Below are 13,138 nucleotides of genomic sequence, written 5' to 3'. Positions count from 1 at the left end.
TGTTGAATATGTCCAAACCATCTCAATCGATTGTGTTAATTTATCTTCTATCGGTGCTACTTCTACCCATTCCTGAATACACTCCTAATTTTGTCTTGTCTAGTCTTGCCATACATCCACCTTAGCATCCTCATATCAGAACTCATCTTATCTACATGTTGTTTCTTGGTTGCCCAACATTCCGTCCTATACAACGTTGCTGGTTTAATAGCCGTTCTATAGAATTTACCTTCTAGTTTAGTGGGTATTCGTTTATCGCACAGTACTCCAGATGCACTTCTCCACTTAAACCATCCCGTCTTAATCTTATGGGCCACAGCCGCATCAATCTCCCCTGCTGTTGTGATAAACGACCCTAAAAAATGAAAAATGTTCACTCTTAGATAATTCTTGGTTCTTAAACTTTACTTCTCCTCTGCTTTCATTGTTACTGTTACTGTTACTAAATTTACACTTTATGTACTTTGTGTTAGTTCTGTTTATTCGGAATCTTTTAGATTCAAGTGCTTTTCTCCAAATCTTCAATTTTGTGTTAATTTCTTCTTTAATGTCATGCACTAACACAATATCATCTGCAAAAAACATACACCATGGCATGTCATCCTGAATATTTCTCGTCAACTCATCCATAACTAAAATAAAAAGATAAGAACTTAGGGTAGATTCTTGGTGTAATCTTACAGTGAAATAGTAAAGGCCTTGTTTGGTTTGTGTTTCTCAAAAATTTTTGGGAAAAATTCTCTACAAATAAGTTTTTAAAAGTAATCAAACCAAACAAATTTTTCCAAAAAAATTTCCCAAAACTTGTTTGGTTTACAAGTTTTCCAAACAAATCTCTCTCATACACATCAAATCAATCACTTTTTTCAAAACTCTCTCTCAAAATAATTTTCCAAAACATCTTTTGAAAAAAATCAAACCAAACAACTTTTTGTACTTTTTATCTTTAAAACTTATCTCCCAAACTCAAACCAAACATACCCAAAATATTTGTGAAAAAATATTTTAAAAAATTAATAAATACACAAAAATATGAAAAATGTACTGAATTTTTGTATTTTTTTTTTTGGTATTTAGTGAATTTTTTAAAGATTTTTTTGCACAAATATTATACTTTTTAAGTGTGTTTATTTAGGTGTGTCTAAAAATTCATTGAAAACAAAAAAATACGGAAAATAAAAAGTAGAATTTTCTGAAAAGTGTTTTCTGGAAACCAAAACCAAACAAATTTCTTACACTTAATGTTAGAAACTAACTTCTTCTCTTTTCTAGTTTATAGCAAGCCTTAATTCACATAAACATATGACACAAGGCATGAATGCAAGAATAATGATATATATGTCATGCAAGAATGATTGGTTTGCCACACCAAAATAAGACCGAAAGCCCAAGAATAGTAAATGCCATTATCTTTTTAATAAATGAAAGTCTTTTCATCTGACCACTGAATAAAAAGTGAGAGTTAGAGCTCCAATATAGGAGTTTTTCTTTTGGCAAGAGTTCCAAAAGGAGTCCCAAAAGGGAACAACGATATAGTGAGAAGATTGATCAACGTCGGAGTCTATGCTGTTTGGAGAGAAGCTTGATTTTCTAAATTTCGTCGTTTTCGCGAGCTAGGTCTCTCTCTCTCTCTCTCCCCTTCTTGTTCTTCTTTGTTGTTGCCGTGAAATATAAATCCTTAGCTTGAGCGTTCTCATCCAGTTAGATCTACGATTCTATTTCAATAGGGATGCGATTCTAACATGATTCTTGGTACGAATCGTTTAATTGCAAATCTAGACGAAAATCGTCTTCCCTTCCTCCGATTCTTGCTGCTAAGGTTCCAACAACTTCGAAGAAATCAGTTTCTTCTCCAATGAACTAGGGTTTTGTGGTATGAATATCTCTTTCTTGAGTCCCCTATGTCTGTCTCTCTCTCTCAGCTTCTCTATTTTTTGGAGTTCGTATATCTTTGACTGTATGTATCTATCTATAATATATATTATATACTTTTATTTTTTTTATTATTATTAATGATGGGTAGATGGAACGATACAAAGAAGAAAGTCTCTGACTGTATGTTTCTCAATTTTTATATTATTATGATTTTGGTCTTATTTTCTTATGTTATTATTATTATTATATATGTAGCACGGACACGGACACGGGACACGATACGGACACGACACGGACACGCGAAAAAGCAATTTTTCAAAAAATAGGGGACACGATACGCTGAGGACACGTTTAATATATATAATTTTATTTATTTATTATATGTCTAAAATAAAAATAAAATCATTAATTCTTATACAATCAAAATAATAATAAATATATTTTTAAAAAAAATTAATAAAAAATGAGTTTTTTTAAATAAAAATAATTTATTTTATGAATTTTAAGTTTAACATAAAAATAAGAAAAAAGAAAAAAGAAAAAAAAAAGAGGGGGAGAGAGAAACGTTGAATCAAAAGAGAACAAAAAAATATAAAAGAGAAAAGATAGAGGAGAGAGAAAGTGAAGTCAAAAAGGCAGAGGGAAAGAGTCAGAAAAGGGAGAGATGAAAGGGAGGAGGAGAGGAAGAAAATGAAGAGGAGAAGAAGAACAAAGATGATTGAGATAGAGAAGTCGAAGAGAAGAAGGAGAAGAAGAAGAATACCTCAGCTTTAGCTTCAACTTCTTGGATCTGAGCAGGTTAGCTTCTCCTCTCCCTCGATCTCTTTCTCTCTTTCTCTGTCTTCACTCCTCCCTCGATCTCTCTCTCTTTCTCTGTCTCCCTCGATCCTTTTCTCTCTTTCTCTGTCGATCAAGGAAAACAGTTAGGGCTTCTTCGATACACCTCACGAGTGTCCGAAAAGTGTCCCGCCGTGTCCATGGCGTGTCCGACTGGAAGATTTCAAAAAAAAAAAGGAGACGCATTAGAGAGAGTGTCGGACATGTGTCCGACGCTTGTCCGACGCGTGTCCGTGTCCGACACGTGTCCGTGTCCGACACTCGTACACAGAGCCTGGGAACGTGTCGGTGCTTCATAGATTATTATTGTTGTTATTATTATAGTTTCTACATGTATTTATCTAGTATTATTGTATCTATAGTTTCTGTATGTACTTAAGTTATTTTTTGATTATAGTATTAATGAGAATGACTTAGAAAGCTCTTACAATACTTTAATTTATTAATTAATTTTGGTTTTATGCTTGGAATGACTTTTATGAATTTTATATGCTAATTCTTATTTTTTTTACTCTTTTATACTATATTTAATTAATTTTGTATTTTATAAAACTAAAAAAAGTTCAAAATTCAAAAGGCTTACGCCTTAACGCCTCGAGGCTTACGCCTCACCTCAACAAGGGTAAAATGGCTCGCGTTGCGCTTTTGCCTTTAAAAACTTTGATTAAGTGCCTACTGCCTAGCCCTGCTATAGTCAACATGTTCTGATGCTTCTTGTGTGCCCCTTCCACTTCCACATGTTCCTTGGAACCATGGAGACCCCTTTTCCACTTGTCTCTATTCCCTCCACATCGTTGCTGTCCCCCTTTTTCATGTTCGTGATTTGCACTCCTAAGAGATTTTCTAGTGCATATTATATGAATTATGTGCATAGTGATTGCAATTGATTATCAAATCCCACCTAGATAAGGCATTATGTAACAACAATACATACACACCTGCCAATAATTCATCCTCTTTACTGATATTTAGATCGTCATGAGGGTGCGAAATAATATAACGATTTACCTGGTAATGTTATTCAATGAGATTTCTTAATCCATTCATGAGGTAATAGAATTAGCATGCCTATCTGGAAATGTGTGTGCTTGTGGGAGTTGGGTTGCATGGTAATATGCCAGTTATGTGCCAATCAGTTTGGTAATGGGAAAAAAAACTTTTTCTCATCCAAGTTTCCATGTTCAACTTATCTTCTGGATTATGCAAAATTAATGTATGTGAGGAACACACTTTATAAGCTACTTTTCAGTTTTAAATGTGATCTGTCGAACATGGTGCATGCGCGTAGGGATTGGTACATGTTGCAAGGAAGATGCCCAAAAATGCCCATGCTCATTTTATACTAGGATTAATGTATCAACGGATGGGTCAGCCACAAAAGGTAGCTTTTGTATCTTGCCTAGTTCTTTCTTTTGATTAGGATTCATGCTTTTAATTTCAACATGAGTTTATTTTAGGCAGTTTCGGCATATGAGAAGGCAACAGAGATCTTACTTCGCAGTGATGAAGAGATTGACCGACCAGAGTTGCTTTCGTTGGTTCAGATTCACCATGCACAGGTGCACTATCTGTTAATATGTTGATACATTGCCATTGTATATACGTAGTAGATCTTATTTCAGTACGATGAATGTGGTGAATGGTTCTAATGATTGTCAATCTGGAATAAATGTTTCATTCCTCTGTAGTGCCTACTGCTAGTAAGTTCAGGTGATTGTAATTCAGAAAGAGAACTTCAGCCTAAAGAGTTTGACGAAATTCTTTGTAAGTTGAAGGAGTCGATGAAATCTGATATTAGACAGGCTTCTGTTTGGAATACATCAGGCATGATACTTCTTAAAACTGGCCGTTTGCAGGTAAAAGTACCCTAAGTTTTTTATTCATGTTGTAAATTATTTTATTATTATATTTTCATTAACTAATATGGCCTCTTTGATTTTCTCTAGAATGCTATATCATTGTTGTCTTCTTTGTTGACTATTGTCCCTGACAATGTGGATTGCCTTGGAAATCTTGGGATTGCTTACCTTCAAAGGTAAGAGGCTATCATATTTTTCCTTTTATGCTTTGTTATTATACTCATTCCGTTCAAGGTTTTGCCTACTTAATAATTATAGTTACTAGCAAGTGTGGACTAGGAGAAGAAATAGAATCAGGAAGCATTTATGACAAGTTTGAGAATTACTCTGCAAGTGTCATCTCCACAAGTGTAACTGTCATAACCTATGTGTGGTAGTAGATAAGAACAGGGAGACATCTGGAATTAATGAGAAAATAAAATGGCTAATTTTTGTATAGAACTGAGAACTTGCCACAATAAAACTCAATTGGGTGAGTGATTCACTAAATTGATGCAAGAAAAAGTAGGATCTTGTATGTCCTCATTTCAAGGCATCTTGTAAATTGATCCATCTTGGGCCAATTGGCTTGTAGTCCGTGCCACTGATTTGAATCCATTTTTATTTATTTGGCATTATCACTCTATTCCTTGTTCGAGCAGTGATTCAAATTGCACTTGCCTTCCTGGCCAGTTCTCTCTCTCTCTCTCTCTCTCTCTCTCTCTCTCTCTCTCTGTCGTGCATGTGTGTGCAGCTACATCATGAAGCTCGTAAAGCTTTGCATCAATCAAGGATTTTGTGCGGGATAAGAGTCGTGGACCTAAATTTTGCATTTTTTGCATAAAGTGACTGCTCTCAGATTCGACCTGCATTCTCATGCTTGGATAACGCATTAAAATTTTATTATGAGGGGATTATATTGAACATTGTCTTCATGCCTTATTCAGAGCCCACATTACTTCTGCTTTTTCTTTCCTCTTTCTTTCTTTCTTTCTTCTTCTTCTTCTTCTTCTTCTTTCAAATTTTATTTAAAACTTTATATCCAAGCATTTTCCTTTTCAGATAATTGAGAATGACACTGTAACCCAGGTTTTAAATTTTGGCCGTTACATAACAGGATTTTGGCCTTCCAATACCGCTATTCACTAATATATTGGCTGAAACCGTCCGATATCGGCAGATATATAATCGTATCACCAATACCGATACATGCCCCGATACTATTATTTAAAACCATGTTGTAACCTGTGCCCTGTACAATGGTTTCACAGCAATTGACCGTTTAAAAAACACATCACAGCAATCTGTTATTGGGTTAAAATTGATAATATGCATGCATTGAGCATAATATGTTAAAAAAAGACATCCCAGAAAAGGTGTCTTAAGACCTTTTCACCTTGATGTTTTTCTGATACTTATTTTTACTATCAAATCTATCTTCCAGTGGGAATTTGGAGCTTTCAGAAAAATGTTTTCAACGTCTGATTTTAAAAGATCAGAACCATCCTACTGCGCTAGTCAACTATGCTGCTCTTCTTTTGTGTAAATATGGTTCAGTTGCTGGAGGTATGATCTTGATTTTTCCGAGCCCCTGACTTACTGTTTTATAATAGTGTTGGAATTATTTTATTTTTACATACTGTCACTTTATCTTTGTCAATTTGCAATGTTAAAAGAAGAATCACTCAGGCAGCTCCCTCTTATTACTCAGGTGCTGGAGCAAATGCCGGTGAAGGGGCTCCAGAAGATCAGGTTTTAGCTGCCAACGTTGCAAAGGAATGTTTGTTAGCTGCTGTAAAAATGGACCCAAAAGCAGCGCATTTATGGGCAAATCTTGGTAATGCATATTATCTGACCAGTGATCATAAAAGTTCTGGCAAGTGCTTGGAGAAGGTCTGATTGCTTTACAATCATTTCTTACTTCCCTTTTCAGATTACTCTTTTCTTTTCTCATTTTATTGATAAGTTTCTTGTTGGATTTTCCAAAAGCATAATGTGAACATATTTGTTGACTCATGCATTTTTCTTTTCTCATTCTATTGATAAAGTTTCTTATTGGATTTTCCAAAAGCATAATTAGAACCCATTTTTTGACTCTTCTATATGCATGCCTTCTCTTATGATGTCAGAGTTGCTGGAGGTTTTCTGGTTACATACATATGTAATATGTTGTTAATGGTAATATTTTTTCTTTTCATTTCTTCTAATAGACCTTTAATTTTAGTTTCTCTTTCCTTGTCTCTTTAGGCAGCAAAATTGGAGCCCAGTTGCCTGGCTACACGATATGCTGTTGCAGTTCATCGAATCAGGGATGCGGAAAGATCTCAAAATCCTGCTGAACAGCTTTCCTGGGCTGGAAATGAAATGGCCTCTATTCTTAGAGAAGGTGATTCTGGTCTGATTGAGCCTCCCATAGCATGGGCCGGGCTGGCAATGGTTCACAAGGCCCAACATGAGATTGCCGCAGGATTTGAAATTGAACAGAATGAATTGATTGAGGCTGAAGAGCGTGCCATCTACAGTTTAAAGCAGGTAACTATTTGGTTTTCTGCTCTAGCTTGTGTGACATAATTTTTTGGGTAAATTACAAATACACCTCCAAAGATTTGCTTAAAATATGGATTGCTCTCTGTGATTTGAAAAATTACAAATACCCCCTTGTAAGAATTTTTTATTTAACAGAATTAACCAAAAGTCCTAATTGCTCTCCTATACAATGATAAAATTACTTGAATTATTAATTGAAATAAATTTCTAACATCATTAAAAACTGTTAATTGATTTGATAATTTATTAATAAAAAGGGGTCATTTGTTATGAAATTAAAAACTTAAAGGGGCGGGATGTAATTTCTAAAACCATAGGGAGCAAATCGTATTTTAAGCAAATCTTAGGGGGTTTATTTATAATTTACATTTTTTTTCCCCATCATAATACAATTTGCATGAGGTGATGGGTATTATGGTGAATGAGATTTGAAGCCACGATATTTCTTGCCTTAGCTGGTTCCATTCGCAAACCATACTGCTTCATATGGTACAAATTTTTGAATATAGTCCTCAGTTTTTAAGTTTGATGCATATGATGAGGCAAAAGCTACATATTACTTCATTCTTTTGCTATCTACTAGCGATCTTCTAGCTATCTTCCGTAATTTATAATTAGCTCATGCTTGTTTCTACTTGCAAAATTTGAAGTCCAAAGACACCTGTATCTTATTTTTAATTGCATGGACTGTTCAATTTGGAAAGGCTTAGCTGGGTTTGTGGAGAGCGAAGTTAAAATGTTGAACCAATTTTGTTTCTATATTGCACACAATGAAGCTCAAATTATTTAATCAGGTCTACAAGTGCCGTATATATATGGCAATAGGGTGCATCTAGTTTAGACGTCCCACTGATATGCATGATAAAGGGAGAGTTAATCAAAAGTGAAAGACACCCTTATTGTACCTTTCCTTATGATAAATACATATTTATTGTGATAGTTAATTTGTCATTAGCCTGGAAAAACCTCTGCAAAAAAGGGTAATAAGAGAATTACGAGAGATTTCCAACATGATGGGTTATTGACCTGGGATGTTTCCGGTTTGGGGGGGGGGAGATGGGTCCACGATGTCGGATCCTTTTCCTCGGTGGTCGCTCGTTCGAGTTTGAGGGGGGCGGTAGTAGATGAAAGGGGTCATCGACGTTTAGCGATTGTGGAGCGTGGGCAAGGATTGCGACGGGAAGTGGTGTTGGTCGGCTTTGAAGCCCGATGGGTAGGAATGAAGTTGCGGATGGCTTCAAGAAGTCAAGAGAGTCAATCGTTCGTCGGCCGTTTGGACGAGAGACGACGGAGTGGTAGTTTGGATCCGAGGCGAGGACAATGGGGCACTTAGTTCAGATTGTGGTTACGGCGGCTGGCAAATGGACTCAGGTTTTTCTTCCTATTTCTGAGTTCGGTGACGGCTAGGAAGGAGTGGCGTGGGTTGTAGAGGGGTTTACCTGAGGGAATGGTTGGGTGTCACGGAGGGGCGATATGAAGGGGGGGCAGTGGCGGATCGAAGGGGGGTTACGGCGGCAATGGGGGTCTCGATTCCCAAGGATGGTAGAGGTGAGGTGATACAAGTGGTGGCAGAGGAGGGATGGTCTGATTTGTTGGGCAGGGCCTTGGTGGGTAGAATAAGTGAAGTGGGGGTGAAGGGGGTTGGTTTTGCTGCTATGAAGGAATGGGTAGGCCGGTGGTCGCAGCCGTTGGGGGCGGTGGAGATTCGACCAGTTGGGGGCCAAGACTTCCTCTTTGTGCTCCCCTCATGACAACACGCTGAGAATGTGCTCCAGCAACGGTGGGTCATTAACGGCTGTGATCTACACTTGAGCTGGTGGTCATCGATAGTTCTTTGTGATTTTGGGAACTTGGCTTCGCTAGAAGAGTATGTGTGGGTGAGGGTGATGGGTTTACCCTTAGTTGCACGAAGCGGGAGCGGGGGCGGGGGCGGGAGCGGGAGCGGGAGCGGGGAAGTGTGAGCGGATAGAAGTTTCTTAGGTTGGGAGCGCCTCGGGAAGCGGTTATATATATATATATATATATATATTTTTAATAGTTATTTCTAAAATATATTTATTATATAAAGGTGAGTTTAATAATTATTTTTAAATATATTTATTATTTTTATCTTAGATATTATTTTTATAGATAATATTTTTAATTTGTTTATATATATTTTTTAATTTTTAATTGATATATATTATAAATAAAAAACAGTAAAATAATAAAATATGTTAAAAAACAGTAAAGTAATAAAAAATAGTAAAATAATAATTTATTTTATAAATCTTATTAGATTTGATTTAATTAGATTTATTATATTATTATATGACAAATTATATTATTTATATAATAAAGTATATTATCTATTATATTATTATATAACAAATTATATTATTTATTATATTTATTATATGTTAGAAACCATGGTTATCAGAATCCCGATCCGGATCTTACGATCTTACGATCCATTTGAGTACAATCGATCCGGATCATGTAAAAAACTCTTTGTAGGTAGGATCTTTCGATCCTAGTAGTGGGATCTTATAGGATCGTGGAATCCCGATCCGAATCCGATCCTATCCGATCCAATTTATAAGCCTTGTTTTGTATTGTATGACATATTTTGTTGTAAATTTTATGTTTGTTGTCTAAATACCAATTTATGTCGTCAAAATAAATATTAAAAATTAAGTAGTATTGAATCAAATAGACTAAGAAAAACAAACTAGGAAACAAACATTCAAATATTGCGGTGATTTAAGAAAATTAAATAGTCGGAAAAACAAACTTAGCTTTAGCGGAGTCTAAGAAGGGTAAGATGATTGCAACTTTATCCCAATTTCTGGAGAAATTATTTTTGTGACTCGAATCCGCTCCACTAGGGATGCTAACGACAAACCTTATCATTCGACTAAGCTATTCTTTTGAGTTCTTAATCTATTTTCATTTCCAATATTGTTAAATATTTTTTCTTCACTTTTTATGCATTATTGTACATTGTAAAGTATTTTGTTATAGAATTCTTCTTCTTCTTCACCTTCTTTTTGATAAAATACAGAATTTTTACCGTCGAGTTTTCTATTGCATAATATTATGTGTACATTTTACATGGAGTATTATATTTTTCACAATATCTTCACTTCTTTTTAATAGAATATAAGTTCATTTTGTGTATACTTTATAAGAAATATTTATTTAAATTAAATTATTATGTAATTTGTCTTTTTCGGTAGGATCTTACGATCCTCGATCCGATTCTACGATCCGATCCTATAAACACCTCCAACGATCCAACGTAGGATCCCGATTTTAACAACCTTGTTAGAAACGGCAGCAGCACAGATCGAAGAGAGAGAGAGAGAGAGAAGAAGAAGAAGCAGAAGGAGGCGAGCTGCTCGAAGGCGAGATCGATCGCGATGGCGATGGTGAAGGCGATGTGGAGAAGGCGATGGCGATGGCGATGGCGATGGCGATGGCGATGGCGATGGCGATGGCGAAGGTGATGTGGAGAAGATCGACCGCGAGCAGATTGCGAGAGCAGATCGCAGGCGATGTCGAAGGTCGATCTCGAAGGTCCAGGCGATGTCAAAGGAGAAGGTAGCAGCGAGTTCAGGTTTCTCTCTCTCTCTCTCCCCCTTGCGATCCCATCTTGGACTGGATCGCGTTTCTGTCTCCACAGAAACGCGATTCCTACACGTTTCTTTCTAGGAAGCGTGGAATCGCGATTCTGACTCCGAATCGTCACCAGGTTGCACGATTCCTGCAACTAAGGGTTTACCCATCCACCTTCGAGGGGTGGCGACTTCTAGGGCCATCGGGGAGAGGTGTGGTGGTTTTGTGGAGGCCGACACGCTGTTGGCGGACCTAGGTACTGTCTGAGTGCTAGTCCGACAGGGCGGCAACATCCCATCCAGGGTTTTGCTACTTAAGGAGTCATGGAAGCACACGATCTCGCTATGGCTGGAAGTTGGGCCGACAGTTGAAACTTCTCGGTTGGCGATGGGGTAGCCTGAGGGATTTCGGATGAAGTGGGGAAGTCATGTTTGGCTGCGCGATGAACGACGGATTGCACAAATTGGAGGGTTTGGGCTATCTCAATCTCGATTTGGGAGGGAGATGCCAGGGATTGGGCTTCGGGGCAGATCTTGGCTAATAAGGAAAGGTGTGGGTCCTATGTTTGTCAAAAGGAATCAAGTGGGCGGGTGGTCTAAACATTTTGGGCCGTGGGGGTGAGACTGGGGCCCAATCATCCATGAGCTAACTTAATAGAGTAGTGTTGAGGGATGGCAAGGGATGTGTGGGCTTGGAGCTGGACCAAAGCTGTTTAAGCTCACGATTGAGGTAGCCAGTCGTGGATCGCCCAAGGAGGACAATAGGTCAACATTTCAACCGTCCATAGACCGGGTTTTTGGTTCGTTATGAGATGGTTTCAGGTCGCGAGGGTAGAACGACAGTATTGAGGCAGTTCTGACAGGAGGGAGGGGGTCGCAAGCTTCGTCAGAGGTTGTCTCTCTATCGCGGCCGCCTCTGGGCCAGGGTCAGTCGACGCCGCAGGCTGTGACTTTTATAGCCGAGTGTCTTCATGGGGCAGAAACAGCAAGTTTACGGCTTTGCGGCAGTACTTTCTGGGGCTGTGTGTGGGACTGACTGGGCTGAGATGGGTGATGGTCTAGTGATGGTGGTGCGGCCGGTAGCTGTGGAAGCTGGGCATTCTGGGTTTTCATACACGGATCTTGCTTCGGAGGATGAGTTGGTGGTGGAGTTTCAGAAGGATCAATTACCTACTGCAGATGAGGTATCTAACTGGGTGTTGTCTCGTATATATGAGGTTAGTCAACTTTTGGGTGTTTCTTTTGAGGGACATGAGGGTGACGCTCTGAAATTGTTTTTTGCAATTGAGGCATCAAGGAAATGGAGTAATTTGGCAGTTTTAGACTTACAGATGGTTGGCTAGAAGGACAAAGGGGCTCGGGAACTACGATGATTGGAGTGTTCCATAAATTATGATTGAAACATGAAGGGGGTGATCGGCAATTCAGGAAGGAGCATGGGGATCAACTTTTGTTACCATGCGTTTGAAAATTTTGATTTGGAATGTGTGGGGTTTAAATGAGAGAGGGAACAGGGCGGTGGTTAAATCCTTATTGTAGAGTGCCAAGGTGGATGTGGTGTGTCTTCAAGAGACCAAAATGGTGTTCGTGGAAGGGGGGTAGTGTAGGAGTTGTGGGGTGGGCGGCATGTGGAATAGGCTTTCCAACCAGCATTAGGGATGGCTGGTGGTGTTCTCATGTGCTGGGACAATCGGGTGGTGGTGAAGGAGGGGGAAGAGATAGGGGTTTTCTTTGTCTTGTTTGTTTAGAAGTGTGGAGGATGGTTTTCGGTAGGTGTTTACTGGAGTGTATGGGCCGGTGAGAGGGATGCTTTTTGGGAGGAATTGCAGGATGTTGCATTTTGTTGGGGGTTGCCTGGGTGTGTTGGGGGTGACTTTAATGTGGTACGGAGACCGGAGGAGAAGTTTGGTGCGAGCCAGATGGCGGGGTCTATGAGGGTTTTTTCTGCGTTTGTTGGTACATTGGGGTTGATTGATTTGCCGATGCAGGGTGGGGACTTTACTTGGTTTGGAGGCTGGGCTGTGTCTCGGATTGATCGATTTCTAGTTTCTGGGGATTGGGAGGAGCACTTTTCTCAATCGATTCAGTTGAGGTTGCAGCGTCCAATCTTTGGTCACTGGCCAGTGTTGTTAGATAGTGGGGGAGTTCGAGGTGGTCCCTCGCCTTTTCAGTTCGAGAATATGTGGTTACAAGCAGCGGGGTTCCCGGAGATGGTGGGTGGATGGTGGAGGAGTTATAGGGTGGTAAGGATGTCGAGTTGTAGATTGGCCCAGAAATTAAAACTCTTTAAGGCTGACCTGAAGAGTTGGAATGTAAAGGTGTTTCACCATATTGAGGTTCAGAAAGCGAATATTTTAGCAGTCTTGCATGGGCTAGATGAGAAGGAAGCTGAGGGAAGTTTTGCTGCGGAGGATGCGATTTGCTGAGAGGGGGCTCGGAAGGAGT

General features: G+C 38.7%; 1 protein-coding gene across 4 annotated transcripts in view; it reads left to right on the top strand.

The window, feature by feature from the left end:
• Positions 1–13,138, top strand: part of LOC114285271 (tetratricopeptide repeat (TPR)-containing protein) — a 46,903-nt gene that overhangs the window by 22,585 nt on the left and 11,180 nt on the right. For 2 of the 4 annotated variants that reach the window (XM_082909070.1, XM_082909072.1), the window contains 7 exons: positions 4,001–4,093; positions 4,170–4,271; positions 4,401–4,568; positions 4,659–4,747; positions 5,995–6,116; positions 6,262–6,443; positions 6,798–7,082. In XM_082909070.1, coding sequence (XP_082765196.1) covers positions 4,001–4,093; positions 4,170–4,271; positions 4,401–4,568; positions 4,659–4,747; positions 5,995–6,116; positions 6,262–6,443; positions 6,798–7,082 — 1,041 coding nt within the window. The remainder of the gene's footprint in view (positions 1–4,000; positions 4,094–4,169; positions 4,272–4,400; positions 4,569–4,658; positions 4,748–5,994; positions 6,117–6,261; positions 6,444–6,797; positions 7,083–13,138) is intronic. The other 2 variants (XM_082909071.1, XM_082909073.1) reach the window with 1 other exon arrangement.

This window comes from Camellia sinensis, chromosome 15 (assembly GCF_055761805.1).
Source record: "Camellia sinensis isolate YWXY chromosome 15, ASM5576180v1, whole genome shotgun sequence".
Taxonomy (NCBI): Eukaryota; Viridiplantae; Streptophyta; class Magnoliopsida; order Ericales; family Theaceae; genus Camellia; species Camellia sinensis.
The sequence above is the reverse complement of the archived record's forward strand: the minus strand, read 5'-3'. Positions and strand labels throughout refer to the sequence as shown.